General features: G+C 36.8%; 1 protein-coding gene across 1 annotated transcript in view; it reads right to left on the bottom strand.

Moving 5' to 3' along the window:
• The window catches only part of LOC136867431 (uncharacterized), a 60,435-nt gene that overhangs the window by 9,082 nt on the left and 24,378 nt on the right, over positions 1–26,975 (bottom strand). Inside the window, exon 4 of the mRNA XM_067144634.2 lies at positions 23,110–23,297. Within this exon, the coding sequence (XP_067000735.2) occupies positions 23,110–23,297 (188 nt within the window). The remainder of the gene's footprint in view (positions 1–23,109; positions 23,298–26,975) is intronic.

The following is a 26,975-nucleotide window of genomic DNA, read 5'->3' as shown; positions in this document are numbered from 1 at the left end:
TCTAGCAGCCTATTTTGCCTGGAAATCAGTTTGTGATGGTTGATGTTATCTTGCTTCAAGTAATTTTCAAGATGAGTTAATGACCTTTTAAGTAGGCCACGTTTTTGAACAGCCTTTGCTTTGGATTCAAACACCATGATGAATAGTTTGGGTAAGCAATTATTGACAAGATAATAATAGAAATCAATCTTACAACTATGGTGACTGGGTGACTGTACAAAGAGTAAGCTCTATATTCAGTACACTGCATTCATTTTGCATTGTTAGAATGGAACCAATAATGTAGGTAGATGCATACAAGCATGAGATAACATATAATAAGTCACGTATGCCCTAAAATATGCTAAATACACAAAGCGGCCCAACACATTATCAATAAGTAACTTTATAGTGCCCATGAGAAATCAAGACAAATCTGTTAATTCTATACATGGAAAGTGCTAGCAGCAAGGGTAGGATCACTAATGCCCGATGACCTTAGATGTCAGGCCTCTTTAACAACAAACAAACAGGATCACTATCACTATCAGCCATATTCAATCGTTTTTGCGATGTGGCCTCTTTAAGTCCGAAGCAAGGTAGGTTTTCATGAGGTCTCTCCCTCCAGATGCAGATGAAGGGTTAGGATATTAGGCAGTATGTCCGCCCTAGTCAAGATAGGAACTTTAAAGACAAATGGAACAGACTTACAGTACATAGAGGTGCTGTATCATTAATCATCACTACCACTGGAACCACCCCTTGAATGGAACCACATGGCCAAAGTGACTGGAAAGTCAAAGGATGACATCTACGATGTAATGTCCGCCAGAGTCCAAATTCCAAGCAGCATTTAACATCTCAAACATCAGGGTATCAGATACAAACTGGCATAAACAGATCACAAGAACTGATGCGTTAGCACGTGGTAACATTCCACAGATTGTTAACGTGCGATATCAAAACAGTTCCAAAGCAATGCAGACTTCATACAAATCTCAATATAACGAATTCAAACATTCATAGTAATTAAAGCACAACATTCTGGTGCTTCAATACAATGACTGTTCATGATGCTTTTTGCGCCAAGCTCGTTGCTATGTTCATTCTGTGATTGCAAGCAGCAATACATGCTAACAATTTTATGGTGTCTAGCACAATAAGTAAAATTCTTTCAAGAATAAAACTTACTGCGTCCATCTATTCAATACAATTATATTCAGTAGTGATTAAATCCTACATGAATTACATATACTAATTAGGTACATGTTTCACCCTAGTTTTGGGCATCTTCAGCCTAATAATAATCTTAAGGTCAAGTCCTTAAACCAATTAAATATTAGATCTTAAAACTAAATACAATGGTCTTATGCTTAAAAAAAAAAAATACAAAAAGTTGTGCTTTAGGTGATATTTACATAGATTTAAAATGTGTACATTAATTAAAACCCAGAATTTGTGACAAGGAAGCAATTAAAATTATGATACAATGACTAGAAATTGTCCAAAGCGTAAATTGGAACTTTTCTGCCATAAAAATCAGACTGAAAATTTTGTTTGAAAAGACTGAAATGATGCCGACCTTCAGAATTGAAACACCAGCCATTCACCTCAACAATGGCAAAGAAATTAAGATTATGAATAAGTTCAAATATCTTGGGGAAATTACAACCTGGAACACAACACATCGATCGACAGCAGAACATCTAAACTGAAAATAGCACAGTGTATCACCAGGCCAACTTATTCTTTAAAAATATTATCTCCATGAATACTGAATTTAGACATTAAAACATAGCCGTAAAATCTGAAGCAACTTATGCCAGTGAAACACTCTTCAAGTTGAACACTAAATCAACAACCAATAAATTGCAGATAGCAGATAGAAGACTCAGGACAATCATCAATAAGAAACACCAAGTTGATGGCCAATGGAGGTTATTACCTAATGAAGTGGTATATCGTGAAAGCGGATCAATAATAGATACAATGCAAAAAAGGAGAATTTCCTTTTTTTGTCATGTAATCAGACTGACAGAAAACTGGCTAGTGAAGCAGTTTTATAGTTACTTCTGGAAAAATAAAACAAAGAACATTTGGTTCACAGAGATCATGAATGATTTAGGAGAATTAAATTTACCAATGCTCCAAATTGAAAGGCCACTATCAGTCACTACTGATCTGCATTTAGGGCAGTCGCCCAGGTGGCAGATTCCGTATCTGTTGTTTTCCTAGCCTTTTCTTAAATGATCACAAAGAAATTGGAAAATTATTGAACATTTCCCTTGGTAAGTTATTCCAGTCCCCAACTCCCCTTTCTATAAACAAATATTTGCCCCAATTTGTCCTCTTGAATTCCAACTTTATCTTCATATTGTGATCTTTCCTACTTTTAAAGACACCACTCAAACTTATTCGTCTACTGATGTCTTCCCACGCCATCTCTCCACTGACAGCTCGGAACATACCACTTAACCGAGCAGCTTGTCTTCTTTCTCCCAAATCTTCCCAGCCCAAACTTTGCAACATTTTTGTAACGCTACTCTTTTGTCGGAAATCACCCAGAACAAATCGAGCTGCTTTTCTTTGGATTTTTTCCTGTTCTTGAATCAAGTAATCCTGGTGAGGGTCCAATATACTAGAACCATACTCTAGTCTTACCAGAGAATTATATGCCCTCTCCTTTAAATCCTTACTACAACCCCTAAATACCCTCATAACGATGTGCAGAGATCTGTAACCCTTTATTAACAATCATGTTTATGTGATCACCCCAATGAAGGTCTTTTCTTACATTAACACCTAGGTACTTACAATGATCCCCAAAAGGAACTTTCACCCCATCAACGCAGTAATTAAAACTGACAGGACTTTCCCTATTTGTGAAACGCACAACCTGACTTTTAACCCCATTTATTACCATACCATTGCCACCGTCCATCTCACAACACTATGGAGGTCACCCTGCAGCAGCTCACAATCTTGTAACTTATTTATTACTCTGTACAGAATAACACCATCTGCAAACAGCCTTATCTCTGATTCCACTTCTTTACACATATCATTGATATATATATAAGAAAACATAAAGGTCCAATAATACTGCCCTGAGGAATTCCCCTCTTAATTATTAGAGCAGGGCCTCTCAAACGCCCAAAATTACACGCGTGCAGAGCGAGGCGCAAGAGCTCCGCGCACTGTGCATCGGTGCCGCTCGGTATGGCTCGGATCAACGCTTCGTCTCTGGGCTACTCGGCTATGCTCGGCTCTACTCAGCCCGGATTTGGAGCGCTACGGCGCAAGTGGGGGAGAGGGAGACAGGCGGAGCGAGCGAGACAGGCGTGAGGAAAGAGAGAGACAGCACTATTGCTCCAAATCGAGGAGTGGGGGGTCTGCACTCTGGTCAACCAAGCCAAGTCGTCTTTTGCACCGTGCACAGTGCATGCACCACGCGCATGCACCCTGAGAGGCCCTGTATTAGAGGGTCAGATAAAGTTTCGCCTACTCTAATTCTCTGAGTTCTATTTTCTAGAAACAGAGCCACCCATTCAGTCACACTTTTGTCTAGTCTAATTGCACTCATTTTTGCCAGTAGTCATCCATGATCTACCCTATCAAATGCCTTAGATAGGTCAATTGCAATACAATCCATTTGGCCTCCTGAATCCAGGATATCTGCTATATCTTGCTCAAATCCTACAAGCTGAGCTTCAGTCAAATAACCTTTCCTAAACCCAAACTGCCTTCTGTCAAACCAGTTATTAATTTTGCAAACATGTCTAATATAATCAGAAAGAATGCCTTCCCAAAGCTTACATACAATGCATGTCAAACTGACTGGCCTGTAATTTTCAGCTTTATGTCTATCACCCTTTCCTTTATACGCAGGGTCTACTATAGCAACTCTCCATTCATTTCGCACAGCTCCCAACCCACTGCCTTTAGTATATCCCCAGAAATCTTATCAATTCCAGCTCCTTTTCTTGTTTTCAACTTTTGTATCTTACTGTAAATGTCATTGTTATCGTAGGTAAATATTATTACTTCTTTAGTATTACTCATGTCCCCTATCTGGACATTATCCTTGTAACCAACAATCTTTACATACTCCTGACTGAATACTTCTGCCTTTTGAAGATCCTTGCATACACACTCCCCTTGTTCATTAATGATTCCTGGAATGTCCTTCTTTGAACCTGTTTCTGCCTTAAAGTACCTATACATACCCTTCCACTTTTCACTAAAATTTGTATGACCACCAATTATGCTTGCCATCATGTTATCCTTAGCTGACTTCTTTGCTAGATTCAATTTCCTAGTAAGTTCCTTCAATTTCTCCTTACTTCCATAACTATTTCTAACTCTATTTCTTTCCAACCTGCACCTCCTTCTTAGTCCCTTTATTTCTCTGTTATAATATAGTGCATCATTACCATTCCTTACCACCTTTAAAGGAACAAACCTATTTTCACATTACTCAACAATTGCTTTAAACCCATCCCAGAGTCTGTTTAAATTTTTATTTGCCATTTTCCAGCGATCATAGTTACTTTTTATAAAATCCCTCATGCCTGTTTTATCAACCACATGGTACTGCTTAATAGTCCTAAGATTATAAGGAATAAACACTTACTATTCAAACTCATAACATTTGAACGAAGGAAGTACACCATTACTGACAACCAAAGGACAGCCAGATCGACAGAATGAAGAAATTTTGGGAGCGGAAGAAGCTGAAAAGCTGATTCTATTTAATACTATTAGACTTTAATATATATGACTGATTAACCCTTTCCGGCCCTTAGCATCCGACTTTTCACTTAGCCATCTGGTCCTTAGCGCCCAGCTGCATTATCTACATACGTCTGCGACCTGTGCGATAGTTTTTTTTTTTTTTTTTTTTGGCAGTGATGTGTTTATAAGGCATTTATGAACATGCAGTACAATCTACAGGGCTTATAAAATAAAAGAAGAGCGATTATCTGTCTTGACGTTGCCTAGGCAACGGTCTTGAACTTCCGCGAGCACGGTTCATCTGTTTCGTTCATAAAAATGCCGGGATTGAATACCATGGATAATGAAACTGAGCTGAATATAGGCAAAGAGAGTGACACAGAATCATTGGGTAAGGGTGGAGGTGAATTTTTAGTGAGTGAATAACATCTTAACGAAGTAAATTTTAGTGATGACAGTGATATACGTGAAAAAGAATATTGAGAATTCGGACCTGATGGCAATACATGGCAATTCAGGTAACACAAACATTTAGTTTCATTACTCCGAATGATTATATGGATGATTTTGAACCTGACCATAATTCAGAAAGAGTATTAACAAGAAACAGATTGTTTTTACGTATGTCAGGAGGAGACAAAATATTCAGTGACATAGCCTATTGCATATATATCAATGCAGCATTCAATCATGCACATTCTAATAAAACAGATACAGAATGAGAAGATGCTTGCCCAGATGAAATAAAATATTATATGCATGGGCATCATTCCACTTCCAAAATCACGTGATTATTTGTTTGGAGGGATTCAGACAAAATGAGAATGTGACAAATGCAGCCTACCTCTGTGTCGAGTATCACCAATAGGCGAGGGGTACTTGAACCAACAACCTTATGACTTTGTGAACGGAGAAATAGATGTAATGGTATATTTTCTAATATTATTGAAAATTTGAATTCATTGCGATCAATAGTTTTTATTATATTTAACTTTTTCTGAAACAATGTGCTCTGTTCCAGTTTTTCCTAAATAGTAGGTTGAAACGTGGGGATAAGCAGAGTGAAAATATGGGCAGGAAAGGGTTAAAGTGCTCCAATGGAAGTGTCGTCTCTGCTCCAGTTTTAAGCTCAGGACTATCACTCTTCCGAGGATCGAACCTGTGATTGGGAACGTAGGAAGAATGGTGTCACTGAGACGTGTGTTAATATTAAGGGGGAAAATATGAGTAAATATTTATCTATGTGATAGCAGTGAGGCCAAGGTAATATAAATAATATTAAGAAAAGATTTAAGGTAAATAAGAAAGATAAAGGTCTTGAAATATGAAGGCATACCGAGTGTAGAAAGGTAGCAAGTTGTGTAATCAGAAGAAATGGTTTGGTCGAGCTGTGGTGAGTCATGAAGCAGGAAATTGCACCCTGCTAAATGCGTAGTATGTCTTCTAGAAAAGGTGGATAGATGTTGAACGAAAAGGGGAGTTTTCGTTCTGGTTGGCTGTAGCCAGTTTCCATACGAAAAAGAAATTCGATACAGTTCCAGAAAATGGGCGTATCGTGGTGAGTGTATAAAACCATGGGGCACACCCTGGAAGGGGCTTTTTTGGAAGGTTTCTACCGGGAGTGCGAGCGGAAGCTCTGTCAGTCAGGTCTTCGATAATAATAATAATAATAATAGTAATAATAATAATAATAATAATAATAATAATAATAATAATAATAATAATAACTCTAAGTTGGACTTAGAGTCTATACCACTGAGAGTCAACCATGCCAAGTCTTCGATATTTAGTATCATTTGAGGTTGTGGAGAAGCTTTAAATACAGTATATATATAAATTCATCGGTCTGCAATTAATAGTGGTATATGGGAAGCTGTGGACTTCAATTCTCTCACACGTAGCGGATCCCCCAGGCCCTTCGAAGTAAACTCCCAAACCACTCGGGGAGCAATCTGACTTATTTTCACTTCACGTCGTGAAAATATCAGTGCCACGAAAGGAGCATAAACTATGTAAAAAAAAAAACGCAAAGAAGAAAACAAGATTAAAATAGTGAACTTATATACTGAACTTTTAACAACCGTTGTCTTTGGGCATCATAAAATATGATCTGCCATTGCTCAAGCATTAAGAGACTCAGGCTTTACACTCTTCGAGGAGGTTCATGGTCTCTTTTTTACAGCCAGCAACTGTTGAATTAACATGATAGCTTTCAAAGGGGTTTATAATAGATTCAATGGTCAGATTCAAGACATCTGAAACACAACCCTGCATAAGGAAAAGAAAGCAACATACGAACCAACCATCCCACCATCAATAAGATTACCAGCTGGATGATATCGAAGTCACAGGATAAATAGTTGGCGCTTGAGGAACGAGTCCTCTCTTTTTCGTCAAGTTGTGGAAACCCTTTAACCTCAATCGTGTATTAATAAGAGAAGTTGCAGTGACTGCATTGAAATATTCAATCCAAATCCTGAAGAACCATATCTCTCAAACTTTTTAATGCAACAACATACCAACCATTATGTAATTAATCAACTCATAATTACTTTTAATATTCATCTTTTTGTTGTTGTTGTTGTGGTATACTTTGTCTTTGGGACAATCTCCAGTTGGGAGAATGTTGAAAATATAAAATAAATATAAGGTCTATATACAAAAAGGAATGAGCACATTGCATTATGCAAGTTCTTTGCAGGTACACATTTTCAAAAACAACTGAACCTATAGGGTTGTATCTACATGGAATTCTATATAGCTGCCAGAAACAATGAACAAGACCTGAAAAGCTAACTAATACTTGAGCAGAAATATTTTGAAAAATCTTTGGTCCCTCTCAAGATTTACAACATACAGACAGTCCTGATGTTTCATATATTTGGTAGCTGAGTCTGACAGGGAGACGGGAGTATCTGAATGATTCAAATGAATTATAATTAATTATAAATCTGAGATAGATGAGGGAAATTAATGATGATAAATAATTAAGTCTGATAAAATATAAAATGCGAGGAACATACCACGCCATGCATTCAATATTTTTTTCTGAGTAACTATACAAGAGCTACTGAGATTACAATTTCACATGATCAGATCTTCAGGATATCAATCCATTCAACTGCACCAACAGATGTGAGATTGATTAAAGTTACTGAGCGCCTACGAGTAATGCGGTAGACTGATTTCTGTGCACTCGGCATAAAAATTATTATAATAATTTCAGTTTTGCTGATGGTACAACCACACTGCACAAAACAAACAGCCTGAAACCACCTCACACAAAATGTTTCGACTGTTCACTGCAGCGAACTCGGGCAGTCGTCAAGATGTCATCTGGAGAAGAGGGTGTAGATTAATGCATACCAGTGATATGGCAGTGGTTGCTCTTAAATTCAAAACCACACGAAAACGTTCGATTCATCCTTTAAATGTTAAAAGAACTGAAAGTGATAAGCTAGTGTCCTTGATACATGAAGTACGGAACTATGAATATAAATTACTTAATTACACGAGATGACCCCTTCAACTTTTGACCTTTTATTAATTTTGATTGGGAACATGATTACAAAACAAGATTACAAAACAGAGGAAAAAACTACTTGTGAAATTGAAATGAGCAAAACAAAATAATCAAGCATATAGTGGGGTAAATATCTTTAGTTTATTACACCTTTTAATATGGGTACATAATGTGACACGACAGTGTACAGTTCAGTGTCATTTGATAAATTGCCGGTGGGTGTATCAGGAGCAGGAGGGATGGGATGGGAAGTCTCTGATTGTGGAAAATTCAATGACAGCTCTTGCTCCTCAGCTGCAGTTGGCATTTTACATCTTTGCAAGGATACAGAGTGTAGAACAGGAGGCTTACCTTGACTTATTACGTTTGTTGCAAAGAAGTAGACTCAGCACAACTTCCCCCTGACTGAGGCAGCCTGGAGTAAATGAAATGTTTTGTCTCGGCAGTGTGGTGTGTCAACCATTTGCTTCTAGTATTTCGAGGGCTAGTTGATTGAAACAGGCAGCCTCAAACAGCCTGAAACTGTTTTGTTCCGTTTTGTTTCACGCAGTGTGATCATACCCTTAGACTGGTGTTTCCATGGCCCAGATTAATGAATGAGATGGAGTTCTGTTGTGGACTGTGTTGCAAATAGAGGAGTCAATAGCAATAAAGTATTAGAAGAGCAGTGGTGGAAAGATCGAGTAGGTGGAGGGCTCAACCCAAGAAAGAATCTGGAAAAAGGAGTGGATGAAGAAGAATACACATCAGGTTTTTCCAGTGTGAAAGAGACAAACTGCAAGGAATATTCACATTTCCCAAAGACTTTGCTCAGCATCCTCAGAGAAGAAACTTTACTATCGAGTTTTTACACAGCAGAAACGCAAAAGATTTCTTGTCAATTTTAATGTACTGCAATTTCATAATATAATGGATGGAAGTTATAAAACAACAAATTCCACGTAACTAAAAGTTCTCTACAGTCTATACGAGCCATTAACTTAGTCACATTTCAATCACTTGTTTTAATAATTGAAGATCTACACTCACAGGACAGGAGTCATGGGGAAAAAGTATGGACCATGACAGGTGGCTTACGTCATTCGATGGCTGGTGGATGCATGTGAGTGTTTCAGCTGGACTTTGTTTAGTTATGGTACACACGGGCAAAGCTGCTCACAAGAGTACAACATGAAATAACAGAGTCTGAATGAGGCATTCTATTCCCAAGTTGTGTAGGTTATTCATGGAGTCAGATCAGGACCAAAAATTCTGTATGGAATGCATTACCATCAACCACAGACAGAGCACTTGAAAACCATGGCTGCTGAATTATCACGATCAGGGAAAGGATTTACAGTATATGTAATAATAATTAATGAAATATGTACATATAAAGTTATTTTTAGACATGATACTGTATACAGTGTCATGTTTATAAGTACGGGCCGTGAAAGCATTAATGGCAACAAAAGTTATTTTTATTGAAATACTAGCAGGTATTAAAGTTAAAAACTTTTTATTTTATAACCACCTATTCAATACAAAGATAATGCACTCAATTATTTATAAAATATTCATGAGGTATATTGGTTTAAAAAAAAAATTAAAGTTCATGCTTTCAACATTATCCACGCGTCACATATGGATATATTTTAGTGCCTACAATATTATCTGTCTCAACCCAACACAATTCACCTGAGGCAATAACAAGTGGCCTGCCTTGTCCTATTCACACTGTTACGGCTAGCAAATATTTTCACCGGTTTAATGGGTAAGCTTTCCCCTTTTACTATTTCCATCCCCTTTTTATTCTCATTTTAAACATTACTTCACTCTTCCATTTTTCTTTCTTTTCAGATTTCAAACTTCAAGTTTATACCCAACAACTCTACAATTAATCCACGCTTCAAACATCGAAGTCTTTTTAATGTCTACTATTACATCTTTTCTAATTTAATAACCCTTAAGATTGTTTTTACTTTTCAGATTATCAATATTCATTGTACTTTATGAAAAATTCTTGATGCTAATCGTTATACTATGTTACAGTCTAATTTTAATACTATACAACTACTTTTATCACAATTTTACCATTCTTTTAATATAACGACATTTTTAACCATTTAAATAAACACAGGGCCCTGACCTTAGGCTTTGTTATTTATAGCTGATGATGTTCGCAAAGACGAATGAAACATGTCCCATTAACCAATGTACCTCATGAATATTTTATAAATAATTGAGTGCATTATCTTTGTATTGAATAGGTGGTTATAAAATAAAAAGTTTTTAACTTTAATACATTATCATCAATACGGTCTAATTATGAGATTTATCACATGTACTACTAGCAGGTACCCGCGGCTTCGCCCGGGTTTATTAATTCAGCCTCATTATATGTTTCTAAACCATTTAATTAAATGCTAAAGAGAAAATGTATTTATTAACATACATCATTTTCACTTTATAATATTGGTCGTTTTGTATTATTTTAATATTTCACCCCCTTTCCACCCCTGCCCGCAGTTTTCTTTCCCAAACAGTACGTGCTATCAGAAGCATGTTTGGTTGGGAGCTATGCTGGAACATGCACACGTACATCCATGATCTCTACCATTTTGGACATTCCTTTCACCTCCTCTAACCCCCATCCCGACTGGGAATGAACTTTGGCTCAAACGACATCCAGAGTGTCACGGTCCATCACAGCTACCCCAAAGACTATGAACTCGCCACTAATATCGGTCAATTTTCGGGTTTTTACATTTCACCTCTTCCTTTAGGGGTGCTAGGGGTTTCTTGCCCCTACAGTAATTTTTCCAGATAGTAAGTTATATGTGTATCTAGTTCGGTTCAGAGCTATGCTGAAACACACACAGACACACACACACACACACACACACACATTCACCGGTAATCTCTGTCATTTTCATTTTCTTTCTTCACTCCTTCTCTCCCCCTATGCCATGGGGACTGAACTTGGACTTTTCATTTTTATATACCGTTTATAAAAGCAGAAGAAGATAAGTTTTAAGAAACACATCATAATCTTCACATACTTTTGGTTAGGCAACCCACTGATCAGACCTGTCATGCAGTTTGCTTTTCTTTTTTCACCCTTCTCATCCCCTATGCCAAACTACCCATCAGATTTTGTTCAAAACACTTCCTAAACCCTGCCAGGAGTAATAAGGACAAGTTGTGAAATTTTCAGCCAATTCGCTCCGGTAGTTTTTGAGTTCATTTGAGACATACATATAAACAAATATTCATTTATCTATATATATAAAAGAGCATGTCCTGACTGACCGATTCATCATCGCCAAGCCAAAACTACTGGACATAGAGAAATGAAATTTTGAGGATACATTTATATTACAATGTAGATGCTCGCTAAGGGAGGATTTTTGGATATTCTGTAACTAAGGGGGTGAAAAGGGGGTGATTTTTTTTTTTTTCAATGAGTGTATCTATATCTCAAAACTTTAAAAGTTTGTAGGGCCTAGATATAAAAATTGGTATTTTGAATCTCCTTTAAAAATAAACACATTTTTTGTTTTTGGAAAATCCCAAGAGGGGAAAAAAGGGTGAAAAAGAGGTTGAGTGCCTTTAATGAGGATCTCAGAAACTGAAGATATTACAGACCTGAAAATTGACATTTAGGATCTGCTTTAAAAATAAAAAAACACATATTTTTTGTATTTGGAAAATCAAATTTATGGGGGTTAAACAGGAGTGACAAATTGGGGCGAATTTTTAGGAAGATTATATCTACAGTATATCTCAGAAACGTAAAATGTTACAGACGTAAAAATTGGTATTTGGAATCTCCTGTAAAAGTAAAGAAACACAGATGATTCGTTTTTGGAAACTCCACTTAAGGAGAACTAAAAAGGGGGAGACATATCAAAATGAGCCTGTCTACAGTATGTGATTTGTTTTCGGAAACTCCACTACGGAGAACTAAAAAGAGGGTGACATTTTAAAATGAGCATGTCTACAGTATTTCTCAAAAAATTAACATGCTACAGAAGTAAAAAATGGTATTTTTATCTCTATTAAAAATAAAGAAACATGTATTTTTTGTTTTTGGAAAAACCACTTGGGTAAAAGTGACTGAAAATGAGGTTGAATTATTTTAATTAGGATACTGATATCTCAAAAAGTGAAGATGTTACAGGCATGAAATTTGGTATCTGGAACCTCCTTTAAAAATAAAGAAAAAAGTATTTTTTTGTTTTGGGAAATCCACTTAAAGCAGGGGGAGGGGGAATTGAAAAATTAGTTGAATTATTTGAATGAGGATACTATTATCTCAAAAACGAAAGTTTTGCAGACGTGAAAAATGGTATTTTGAATCTGCTTTAAAAGTAAAGAAACACGTATTCTCGGAAAAATCCAATGAAAGGGGGAGGGGGTGTGTGTTAAGGAATTGAAAAATTAATTGAATTAATAGTATGAGGATACTTACATCTAATAAAATCTAAAGTTGTTACAGACGTGAAAATTGGTATTTGGATCCCCACTAAAAACGAAAAAACAAAAAGAAACGCATTTGGGGGGGGGGGTGAATCATCTTGGGGGGCAGGGGTGAAAAGGAGTTTAATTCCTTTTATGAGGACACATATGTCAAAAACTGAAGATTTTACAGTCGTGATAATTGGTATTTAGAAGATCCTTTACTTAAAGAAACAAGTATTTTTTGCTGGAAAATTCACTTAAGGGGAGGGGAGCGAGAGTGTGAAAGGAAGTGAAAAAAAAGTGAATTCATTTTATGGGGATACTTATATCTCAAAACTGAAGGTAACAGACGTGAACATTGGTATTTGAAATCTCCTTTAACCATAAAGAAACACTTCGTCTTTTTTTGGGGAGGGGAGGGAAGGGTAAATCAACTTAATGGCGGTGGGGTGAAAAAGGAGTTGAGACCAACTGATTTTACTGTTCATAATGTACTACTTGATTCTGATCATAAACCGATCATTTTTAATCTTTCCTGGGTTCGTTTTCAAGAGCCATCTTTTCCTTTGGATAACTTAAAGTTAGATTACAGTAGATTCTCCTGGCATATAAATACAAATTTATACACAATTAAAATAAACAATAAGAATGATAATGACCGTGCAATTGTTCACCTGTATAATAAGGTCAATAATGCACAGAAGTATATCATTCGTATCGCCAGAAATCCTGGGCACTTGCCTACGCACGACAATGGTGCTGGTCACATTGTCAGCCATGACAATAGCAGCTGATGTAATTTACCACCAAGTAGCAGTCTTGCATCTTGCTGCAGGATCCAGAAAATAATAATAAGTATAATAATAATAATAATAATAATAATAATAATAATAATAATAATAATAATAATATGGCGAAGTGAAGGTTACAAAGCAGTTTAAATACCTGGGAGAGATTATCAGCAGCGACGGGATGGATAAAGAGGCCATGGAAAATACACGACGTAAGTTGGAAAGGCTAAACATTGCCACCAAAGCCATTTACAACAAAAAGAATCTCTCTATCAATGCGAAACTAAGACATTATGATGCTGTGGTAAAACCAGTGATTCTGTATGGGGTGGAAACGGCAACAATAACAAACCTGGAAAAACTACTAAAGATTGAAAGGAGAATATTGAGGAGGATTTACGGCCCAAGGGTGGTAGAGAGAAACTACAGATTACGATCAAATAAGGAGATATACAAAAGAACAGAAGACCTGGAAACAACAATAAGGAAAAGATGGCTGCAATTCTATGGACACATGGTCAGAATGGATCCAGCAAGGTTAAATAAACAAATTTTTAATAAAATATACTACTTGAAGAACCAGGGGGGATATGCCAAGCAGATGAAGGAAGAACTCAAGAGGTTGCAGATGAAAAATGTTGTGATAGAGACCAATTCAGGAAAAGACTTTCCAACATAAAAGTTCTGGTTGAAGAAAAGAAAGAGCGCAGAGGAGGAAGATGGACTGAAGAGAAAAGAGCGCAACATTCTGAAAGAATGAAAGCACTGTGGAGAAAGAGGAAGGAAGAAGGGATGATTAGAAGGAAGTGAAGTGGTATTGGCGTGGTCCTAAGTTTGGCCGGTTCGCAAGAAATAAGAATAATAATAATAACCTAAATACAACTGATATCACCCACCCTAATAATAATAATGTTCTGGACCGTCGTCAAAATGTGCGGACCGGAAATAATAGAGTGCACGCTTCAAGATCTACACTACAACTTCCACTTAAATCTCAACTGAGTTATCACAATTTCATACAATGCTTTCCAACATTGACAAGTGTTTTAATGATTTTCGCATGTATGCCACGACACAAATCCATATTTAAGAATATTGTACCTGACATTTTAAGCATTACATATAAAATACTGAAGTTTTTATATCCACAATACAGGTCACTGAACTTCAACGCATGTTTTAACTTTATATGAATACCAAAGTGTTCACACCACTGTCCATTTTATCAAGATTTCATGAACAGATCCAATTTTGTTTCATAATCATAGCTAAGTTAATATTATTATTATATGTGTGTAACTAAATGGTATAAGGAGTGCAAGTCACAACTCCAATGTCCCACACGATTAATGATATGTGAACATTATATACGCTCATCTGTGTAATCACACTTGTTTATCAACTCCAAGCTCTTTTTAGAGTGAACCAAAACTTGTAACGAACTTTTCAAGTCCAAGAACACTCCATTTTTTTATATATGTCATTTTACATAGGTTATTTATGAGAAGATAGTGTATTTAAATATCAAATTCATGTTTCCAATTCGACGATTGTCCCAAATTATGAGTAACAACATTTGACGGTGTTATTGTCATGTGACATTCCTTGTTAGATTTAGTATTGTTTTATAATTGCATGCTATATTAATATCAGATTGTGTGACCTGCTGAGAATGACCTAAGAAAGGTCAAAACCGGTCCTGTAGATTGTAATGATTACATGGAAGCTTCCTTTTCATTGTAAACATTTGACTTGTAGTCGAGACATTAGTGGTTTCATTCGCCTGTATGGAAATAAACAGACTATTTTCAAGTTTACTAAAAATCTGTTCTTTAACTACTTCTGTAATGCGCTCGAGTAGTTTGTTTTGCATGTCAGAGGAAGTGCCTTTATACACCCCATCGGCTAACGAATGATCCTTCATATACGGTTCTTCCTCTGCCAAGAAATCAAATAATTCTAAATAATTGCCTTTGTTTAAAGGCATCTCAGATTCATCATGACCTCGGAGCTAGGAAACAAAGAGTTGAAATCAGCCTTCTCATTATATTCCTATTTCGCTAGACTTTTTCATTGTGTTTCAAAGCTGCCGGACGCAAGCCTCAGAAAGAGCATGGTCAATTATAGCTGAAGCTAGCTGATTTTATTTAACAGTTGCTGTGATGTGCGCAATGGAAATTGTCTTTAGCAAACAGCACACAATAAAAAAAATAGTCTATTTTGGGTGGCACTGCCACTCAACCATGGTTTTGATTCATACCACTGTCTCTGAAAATGTCTTACAAAATTCCCATCAGTTTTCTGAATGGATAAGCTTGGCATGGGCTTTAGTTCTTTTACTTGGAGTTTTCCTCCAAAGCGAGTTGAGAAAAAAATGTTGGATTTTTTATAAGAAAACTCAATGGATCTTGAGATAAATTAAATGCATTTATTGAAATGCATGTGTAGGGAAGATTAGCTGACTAGAACCTGCTACTTGTCTTCAGCTACTGTAACACACACACAGTAAGACATAAACAAAAACACACTTCGATATACTTAAATTCCACCCTGAAAGTACACACTTCTGTAACTTCCACGCTATATTTATAATCTTGACCATTTTTATAGGCCGATTGGTCCATATTGATAAAATACAATAACCTATGTTACATGGGTCTGCCTAGTCAATACTTATTTGTGACAACAAATTGTTATCTACATCTTATTTAGTTCGGTACATGTTTCAGGATTCTATTCTAATTACTTTTAACAGTGTAACGGTAACCGATGTTTTAAGGTCATGTATTTTAATTATTTTAGGAAACATGTAATAGCAATAGAATGAAAGGTTTCATATTTTGTAAGAAGATATGAAGGGATTAGAATAGAATCCCGAAACATGTACAGAACTAAATAAAATGTAGATAACACTTTGTCGCCACAAATAAGTATTGACAAGGCGGACCCATATAACATAGATTATTCCATGCTGTAGTCAGTACCATTATGAACAACATAAATGCTAAAATTTTCTTCCTAAAAGGACTGCCAACATGTCAAAAGAACAAATTTTAAAAAATCTCATTCTACAAGTGAAGTTATGTATTTCAGAGTAACATGCCATGAGACTTAAATTCATTTTTTCAGGTGTCCAAGTCCTGTTCAGATTTATGTCATGTTCAATAATTTTACATGTCATAAAACAATGTTATGTTGTATTAAACATTGTTGACGACCCTGTATCTCTTACATTTCACTCTACAGAATACTGTTTTAGTTCTCCCAAACACCCCTAAATGGTAGCAGATAGTGTTTATGAGATATGACCCCTCTTCAGCCCGCCCATCAAGTAGTTGCTACTGCTTGTGCACGAAGCGGACTGAGTTGAGCTGAACAGCTATTGGCTCAATTTCTAACAAACACTGTTCCACCCTGTCAATACTTTACATTTTATTATAATTATCTACCGTACATGTTTCGAGAGCTACTACTCTCTTCTTCAGTGGTGCCAAAACATCAAACTAAATCCTTGGACTTGATACATTTGTACAATACAGTCATCAACTTCTCAGCGTGGGACGACTTTCAGTACCTGGCTACTCTGTGCTGCGGGAGGAGTATAGCACCAATCACGCTTCGTTAATCGGGCGTAAATTACAAGCAGTTCAATGAATTTTATCAAAATGATCAGTATGTTACTAGTGCATAAGCACACAAATTACTGGAATTTATAATTTACTGGAATTATCTAATGGCAATGAAGTGGAGGAATCTTCTGAGCTTTCAAATGGATCCGAAATATGGCTGAACCAAATATAGAAGTAGCTAGTGCCTGGATTTTTTGAGAAATAATATCTCAATACAAGTTTCTGCACTATGCTCATTAATATACACAATACAAAAACTGCATACATTTCCTCCACAGTATAATAATAATTTCGTGTGGCTATTTCTAGCCAAGTGCAGCCCTTGTAAAGCAGACCCTCCAATGAGGGTGGGCGGCATCTGCCATGCGTAGGTAACTGCGTGTTATTGTGGTGGAGGATAGTGTTATGTGTGGTGTGTGAGTTGTAGGGATATTGCGGACAGCACAAACACCCAGCCCCCGGGCCATTGGAATTAACCAATGAAGGTTAAAATCCCCGACTCGGCCGGGAATCAAACCCGGGACCCTCTGAACCGAAGGCCAGTACGCTGACCATTCAGCCAACAAGTCAGACTCCTCCACAGTAACCGGTACACATTCATTTACCCTCAATCAGAACGGAAATATCACACCGTGTGACCGTAAGCGATGTTGAGCATAAATATCTGCCTATACTACTATCATCTTTACGAACTCGACAGTAGAAAATAACTGAAATTTTTCACACAGGTCACAAGCAGCTCTTCGCAGCATTCAGAGACCCATAATTTCCCTTTGCTCTCCGTAATTATCCATGTCTTCTCACAAAAACCCACCATCAATAACATTATGGCCAATATTTTCTCGTGTATCAAAAGCAACATCAATATCAAAATCACTAATTTCACTCTCAAATTCTATATCCTAGTCCTTGCTTAACAAAACTAAACTTTCAGTTTCATCATTCTGTAAAACATTGTTAATTTTCAAATTCGCAATCACAAGAAAATTGTTAGCTGCCATGATGTCAGCAACAGAACTTGTTTGTTTTTCAGGCGCGATATATCACATGTAATCGATAAATACTCGATAGATATACGCATCGAATGAAAGATCGATGCTTCATCTATAGATATATCTTATTACATTTGTAATCGTTCAAGAAATATTTGATAGATAGAAGCACAAATCAGAAGCTGCTACCCGCGTGCAATGTACGTCACTCCGCGACAGAGAGCACTGGGGAGTCTGCGTGCAGTGCACTGCACTCCACGTTGAGCGGTCAACAAAACAAATTATACATAAATCTTGAAACCGTTCTGAGACCTTTCATATAAATTGGAATCTCCTCTTAATCCCGTCCGACCATGCAAGCCATTTTTAACTGTCAAGTTCTTCAGTTTCAGCTGGTACCAAATTTGTCAAAATTAAAATATTACACTTGTCTGAAGCAAACAAATATGTCCTTGCTCCTCTGCCTCAGAATTATAGCAGTGTAAATAAGAACTTAAGGAAAGGAGAAGTTTCAAGAGCACAGCAGATTTAAATTCTAGTATATAGTGACTAACTTAATAGGTTTTATTCATTTTATGATTTGAAAATGATTCTATTTTTAAAGGTTTCACTAAATGACATAAGAGGTGTAAGTGAACAGTTTTACCAGGCGAGTTGGCCATGCGGTTAGGGGCGCACAGCTGTGAGCTTGCATCCAGGAGATAGTGGATTCGAATTCCACTGTCGGCAGCCCTGAAGATGGTTTTCCGTGGTTTCCCATTTTCACACCACGGAAATGCTGGGGCTGTACTTTAATTAAGGCCACGGCCACTTCCTTCCAACCTAACCCTTTCCTATCCCATCGTCGCCATAAGACGTATCTGTGTCGGTGCAACGTAAAGCCGCTAGCAAAAAAAAAAAAAAAAAAAGTGAACAGTTTGGACACAAAAGAAATATTTTAATGATTTCAAGATTTATGTATAAGCCTAATTTGTTTTGTTGATGACTGTATTGTACAAATGTATGAAGTCCAAGGATTTAGTTTTATGTTTTGGCACTTCCTTCATCCGCAGCCGCATATAGATATCCGCGGATATTGTAGGTATTTAACTAGAGTATATTACACGCAAGGTATTGAAATGGATAGATTTGTTAATATAACACAATAGGCCTCACACCTTGCACCAGAACCTCTACAATCACAGGGTTATGAGGGATTTTCTCTTGCGACAACTACCAACGTATTGACCTTTGTTTCTTCCTTCCATTAAGTGTGGGCAGGAACAAGTTAGGCTTAGGTTAGATTTATGGCTTTATGGTCTCAAGGCTCTTTATATATCACCATTCTCCCATACCACTGTCAAGGGTCGCAAAAATAAAATTTTACCTGAGTAAAAATCAATAAACTTCATTATTAAGAAATCATCAGAAAAATTATGCATTTATTTATTTACTACAAGTTCCACTCCTTGACTGAATGGTCAACACTGAGATCTTTGGTTCAGAAGGTCCAATTCCTGGCTGGTCGAGGATTTCTACCGTGTCTAGTTAATTCCTCTAACTCGGGGACTGGGCATTTGTATTTCACTCAACCACTCCTCTTCATATAAACACACCACACTACTGACCACCAAAGAAATATAAAATACGGAATACATCATTTCACAGAAGGGTTGGTGTCAGGAAGGACATCCAACCGTAAAACAAGGCCAACTCCAAATGTTCAACACACAACCACCAGGGTGTAAGGGAAGTGGCAAAACTTCACCTTTTCATGGCCTACTGAAGAAATAACTACCTCGCTCCTCAACACTACTTGTATGCCTAATTTTGGCACCACCATCAGTTTTTGCGGTTTCTCTATAACTCAAAAACAATTAGCGGTGCATTTTGAGGATCCAACCCACCTGAAGACTGAAGAAATCTATATATAAAAGAACTTTTCCTGACTGACTGATTCATCATCGCCGAGCCGAAACTACTGGACGTAAAGAAATGAAATTTTGGGGATACATTTAGAATCGTCTTTAAAAATAAGGAAACACGTATGTTTTGGTTTCCAGAAAATCTCAATAGGAGGGGTGAAAAAGGGGTTCAATGCCTTTAATACGGATACCGGCACTTATATCTCAGAAATTGAAGATATTACAGACCTGAAAATTGGTACTTATGATCTCTTTTAAAAATAAAGAAACACATATTTTTCGTTTTTGGAAAATCCAATGAATGGGAGGGTGAAAAGGGGGGGGGGTTGAATTTTTAAAATGAGTGTATCTATAACTCAAAACTTTGAAAGTTTACAGATATAAAAATTGGTATTTAGAATCTTCTTTACAAATAAAGAAACAGGTATTATTTTGATTTCAGAAAATTCCAATAGGACGAGTGAAAATTGGTGAAAAACGGATTGAATGTCCTTAATGAGGATATATCTCAGAAACTGAAGATATTACAGACTTGAAAATTAGTGTTTGGGGTCTCCTTTAAAAATAAAGAAACATGTATTTTTTTGTTTTTGGAAAATCCAATTAATGGGGAGGGGGGTGAATTTTAAAAATGAGTGAACCTATATCTCAAAACTTTTAAAGTTTATAGATGTAAAAATTGGTATTTAGAATCTCCTTTAAAAATAAAGAAACACGTACTTTTTGTTTTTCGTAAAATCCCAATATGAAGGGTGGAAAAGGGGTTGAATACCTTTAATGATACTTATATCTCAGAAACTGAAGATATTACGGACCTGAAAATTGGTATTTGGCATCTCCTTTAAAAATAAAGAAACACAATTCTTTTGTTTTTGGAAAATCAAATTAATGGGGGGGGAGGTTGTAAAAGGGGGTGAATTTTTAAAATGAGTGTATACATATCTCAAATCTTTTAAAGTGTACAGATGTAAAAATTTGTATTTAGAATCCCCTTTAAAAATAAAGGAAATATTTTTTTGATTTTGGAAAATTCCAATAGGAGGGGTGAAAAAGGGGTTGAATGCCTTAAATGAGGATACTTATATCTCAGAGACAGAAGATATTACAGACCTGAAAATTGGTATTTGGGATCACCTTTGATAAAGAGACATATTTTTTTTGGAAAATCTAATTATTGGGGGTTAAACAGGAGTGGTAAATTGGGGTGAATTTTTAGAAAGACTATATCTACAGTATATCTCAGAAACGTAAAATGTTACAGATGTAAAAATTGGTATTTGGAATCTCCCGTAAAAGTAAAGAAACAAAGGTGATTTATTTTTGGAAACTCCAACTTAAGGGCAACTAAAAAGGGGGTGAAATTTTAAAATGAGCATTTCTACAATACTGTATATCTCAAAACCTTAACATGATACCGAAGTGAAAAATAGTATTTTTTATCTCTATTGAAAATAAAGGAACATGTATTTTTTGTTTTCTGAAAAACCACTTGGGTGGAGGGGTAAAAGTGACTGAAAATGGGGTTGAATTCTTTTAATTAGGATACTAATATTTCAAAAGCTGAAGATGTTACAGACGTGAAATCTGGTCTTTGGAATTTCCTTTAAAAATAAAGGAATACGTATTTTTTTGTTTTCAGAAATCCACCTAAAGGGAGGAGAGAAATTGAAAACTGATATTTGCAATTTGCTTTCAAATTAAACAAACATGCATTCTCGGAAAATGGGGAGGGTGAAAATTAAAGAAATAATTCAATTAATTGTATGTGGATACTTGAATCTAATAAAAACTAAAGTTGTTACAGACATAAAAATTGATATTTGGATCTCCTTTAAAAACAAAGAAAAAAGCGGTTTTGGGCAAAATCATTTTGGAGGGCGGGGGTGAAAAGGAGTTGAATTCCTTTTATGTGGAAAATATCTCAAAACCCGAAGATGTTAGAGTCGTGATAATTGGTATTTAGAAGATCCTTCATTATTAAAGAGACAAGTATTTTTAACGGGAAATTCACTTAAGGAAGGCGGGAGTGTGAAAGAAAGTGAAAAAAGTGAATTAATTTTATGGGGATACTTATATCTCAGAACTGAAGGTGACAGACGTGAACACTGCTATTTGGAATCTCCTTTAAACATAAGGAAACTTGCCTCCCTTTTTTTGGGGGTGGGGGGTGGGGGGTAAATCAACTTAAAGACACTGGGGTGAAAAAGGAGTTGAGACCAATTGATTTTACTGTTCATAATGTACTTATTCTGATCATTTTTAATCGTTCCTGGGTTCGTTTTCAAGAACAATATTTTCCTTTGGAGTACATAAAGTTAGATTACAGTAGATTCTCCCGGCATATAAATTAAAATTTAAACACATTTGAAATAAACGATATGAATGATATTGACCGCGCAATTGTTTACCTCTATAATAAGGTCAGTAATTCACGGAAGTGTATCATTCATGTCCCTAGAAATCCCGCGCACTTGCCTACGCACGACAATGGTGCTGGTCACAATGTCAGCAACGACAATGGCAGAGGATATAATTTACCGCCAAGTAGCAGTCTTGCATCTTGCTATGGGTTCCAGGCCATCAATAATAATAATAATAATAATAATAATAATAATAATAACAATAATAATAATAATAATGTTCTGGACCGTCGTCAAAATGTGCGGATCGCGCTGGAAACGGGTTCTGGCTGGGTAATGACTACGATTGCAGTCCGGCCGCGGGTTCAGTACCGCAAGGGCACCCAAGATGACACCACGCAGGGTCTCCTCAAGGATTTGATCCGTATTAAAATGCTTATAGGAAAAGATGGCAAAGATTTAGGGCCCTAACTGGCCGGGTGGAATACCTGGACCTAGCCCGGAAAGTACGAAACTGATTGCTGGGAAGAAATATTGAAAACTGGGAGGAACTTTGCCGTAATCTCTCAGAAAACGAGTTAGATCGCGAATTTCGGCGGATTATGTATAAAACATAAAGCATTCAATTATAAATTTCATTATAGTACCGTAGCGAAGCACGGGTATCTTGCTAGTACTGATATAAATGTGTAAAGTATGTTAGAGTTCTAATAAGATTACATAAAACAACACAACATATTATTTGACTCCTTACCATATTATTGTATCTACTGGCCAATGCGACCTCTGATATGTGTGTATTTCCTTCAATAGGCTGCAGCATGTAGAGCAATGTCCATATTGGGACCAGGAACTTGGCAATTAGAAATATCGATATGGTGGTTGAATAGAAGAGTTGAGTGTGGGCAAACAGTGCACTGCAACCAGCCTCCTCAGAACCCACTGAAATGGAAGAGAGAAAAAAGAATACAAGTTAACTTACCACTTACACAAACCAGTAATAATTCTTAGTTTTTTCATAGTCAGGCTATAAATACAGTTTCAAACTATCTGCCAAGTTTGGCCACTTTCCCCAGGACATCATCTGGTTTACCTCTTCTGTAAACAGTCTGCATTAACTTCCAAGTGGTGATGATTATTGTTTTAAGAGGAAGTACAACTAGGCAACTATCCTCTATATAACGCTAATCAGAGGGCTTCGAAAAATGAAGGTATCGGCCAAAGGAAGATGAGGACCACGAAGGGCGTGGAAATGAAAAACTCCCTAGGCCTTGGAAGCCTATTACCGTCAGGCTCAGAAAAGAAAAAGAGGTGAGCACGGGAGGTCGAATGGGATAGATGAAAGTGAGGAGCCTGGCACAAGTGAGTGGAAGCAAGACATCCTAATATTGACAGACTAACAAGAGCCTCATCTAAGGGCCCCGTGGTTGCCAACCCACGCTCCCAAGTTGAGAGCCCCTGGGGCTGCTTTTAGTCGCATCTTACGACAGGCAGGGGATAACATGGGTGTTATTCTACCGCCCCCACCACAGGGGGTATTAACCTCCAAAGGGCATCTGTTGTATCCAGTGTTCCGTAATCATGGAGCTGGGCAATTATGAAATAACAGCACTGCAAAATGTAGGAAAATAGCCTTCAGACTTTTGATATCCTTAAGAAGCTAAGCATCAGCAGAACGATCGTCTATTGAACAAGTGAATGGTTCACAGCATCTTGGTTTGAAAGAAATTTGTTGTACCACTAGGTACTTGCTAATATACAATCAAAGAGGCAGAGGCTGGTAAAGACTGAGCCCTACTTAGAAGGTACGTGCAAAATGGTCTTCGGAACATTATCTTCTTTCCGATGAGAAAGTTTCCACAACTGAAGAGCATTTTAACCATCAAAACGATCCTGTACATGCCCCAGGTGCAATCACAGCTCATCAGACGACTCCAAAAATCATGAACTCTTTTCATCCAGCATCACTGCATAGTTTGTTGGGGAGCTACTTATAATGGTGTTTTGGACATTCACTTTGGCAAGAAAAGAGTCTAAACATTTGCTAACAATTACCAAAACACTGTGTTGTTCTTAAATAAAATTTTATTCATGGCGTGGATTTGAAGTTTTCAACAACACTGCTCCAGCACACAAGACAAAAACCATTCAAGAAGGGTTGCAAGCAAATGTTCTTGGCTTCATTTCCGTTCTTGATGGGCCATCTGGCAGGCCAGATCTCAATCAGTTTTAATTGAAAACTGTGGTCAATGCTGGGAAAAATGGTCTGCAAGAAGAGACATCCTAATATTGACAAACTAACAACAGCTTTGAAAACTGCTACACCCATCGACATGTGGCCAGGAGTCCTGTGTTCGAGTTTTGTAATGGTAGTTCTATGCCTAAATTCTCAGTATAAATATATGTTCTTTTACAACCAAAAATCGTATTTTTCTTTTCCATTCCATACTCCATCTGTTTTTAATATAATATGTACAATAACGGTATTTATGGCCAGACTAGTTATTTACTATGAAGTTTCTGATATTTATGAACCCACCATTCTGAAAGGTATGTTTAATGGGAAGAAAAACCATAAACCTAAACTTCCTAGAAATTTCTTTTAAAAATTATTAACATTTTGTGGTTTTTTTAACTGTAGGCCTATATCTCCAAAATGCAATGCACATCATTTGATGTGAAACACAAATTTTTAAAAAAAGTGTGCTGGACAATATATTTGTACAGTATTAATTCAAATTAGTACCCAGGACAAATATGAAAGTTTGGTGAATCAACCAAGTTCCACCCATAAATTGAATGTTCCATATCTTTGAACAACTCAATCCAACATCAATTATGCTCAACATACAGACAGACTCCTCAAGATTTTTATCACAAAGTTGCACTGGAATTTTATTTTTTAAGGACAAGATGTCACACGTCATTTTTTAATCTTTAAAGTAAACGTATTTTTTACTACGGTATGTATATGTACCAATAACCATGTGACAGTTTTTATAATGATAATTCCTAGCTATATGAGCATACTTTTAAATGCATTTCTATCAAGTTCACACAATTGTTACTGCTATTCACCAAGTAAAAGAACAGACACAAGGCCAACATATTTAAGCACCTTCAAATATCACCAGACAGAGCCAGGACTGAACCTGCCAACTTGAGCTCAGAATGCCAGCTCTCTACCAACTGAGCTTCTCAACACACCATATTTAGTAAAATGACCAACCTTGCAAAACTTAAGAAATGCCATTTAACTAGTTTTTGGAGGAATTATTTTACCATACATATTTTTCTTCATTTTTGTCCAGCTAATTGGCCAAAAAATAGTCAGCACAGTAACCTTTATTTCAGAGGGTTCTGGGTTAGGTTTCTGGGTAGGACAGGAATTCTAGCCATGTCCGATTAATTCCTCACCTCACTGTTCTGCTTGGTGCACCGTTGCAATGGCACCAACATCTTACCAAACTTTTTCCAGGTTTCCGTAGGTACTCCAAACGAGATGATACCCTATATTGGTAGCTTAAGGTCATTGCCTATGCATGCCCAACACTTAATGATACGAATCTATCACCTAATCAGATTAAATCGCATAGTTCCACCTTGTCAGTATTTGTCTGGTGTGAAAATCGGCAACAATGGAAAACCATCTTCAGTGCTGCTGAAAGTGGGATTCGAACCCAACATCTCCTGAATGCAAGCTCTCAGCTATGCGAGCCAAACCATATGGCCAATTCTCTCTGTACTACTTCATCATCATCATCATCATTTCCCCTTGTCCAGCTCCTGCAGGTTGGGGTGTTTATGGCACTTCTCCACTGTTGCCTCTCCTTCAATCACTCCACTTCAGTAACTGTATTCTAGTCGAGTCTTCTTTTCTCTTATACTGTTCTTGACAGAGTCCATCCATCTTGCTCTGAACCTCCTTCTTGCCCTCTTAGCCTCCAACACTTGTTTTGGTATACTTCCATCCTTCATCCTCATAAAATGTCAAAACCATCTCAATTTATCTCTTCTCCATCCTATCACTCAGTTTTTCTATTCTAATCACTTTTCTTACCTCAACATTTCTTACTCTGTCTCTCCTTGTCTTCCCTACCATACTCCCCAGGAACGTTCATCTCACTGGCCTGAATTTTACTCTTGTTTCTTACTGACAAAGTCCAAGTCTCTGATGCATACATTAATATAGTGGTATAGACTAGTACATCTTGAACATTATCTCTTTACATTTCATAGGAACTTCTCTGTCCCACGCTAGGTTCCCACATCCTGGTGGAATGTATTCCCCGCTTGTACCTTCTGCTCATCTCCTTATCCAATCTTGCATTATTTCACTTCCCAAATATTTGAGGTTTTCAACAACCTCAAGGTTTTGTCCCCTGATACTAATGAGTCCTTCTCTTTCTCCTCTTGTAATTTTATTCTGCTCTTCTCCCCACTGATTTTCACAGCATATTTCTCAATATTGTTATTTAAAGCCTCTGGTTGGATTTGCACTTCTGTACTGTTGACTCCCCAGATTACTATGTCATCTGCAAACAACAGAATGTTCATATCCCCTCCATATCTTGCCTTTATTTCTTTTAGAATTTCATCCGTAACCATTATAAACATAAG

This window comes from Anabrus simplex, chromosome 3 (assembly GCF_040414725.1).
Source record: "Anabrus simplex isolate iqAnaSimp1 chromosome 3, ASM4041472v1, whole genome shotgun sequence".
NCBI classification, from domain to species: Eukaryota; Metazoa; Arthropoda; class Insecta; order Orthoptera; family Tettigoniidae; genus Anabrus; species Anabrus simplex.
Note: the sequence above shows the minus strand (reverse complement) of the source record. Positions and strands in the feature narration are given on the sequence as shown.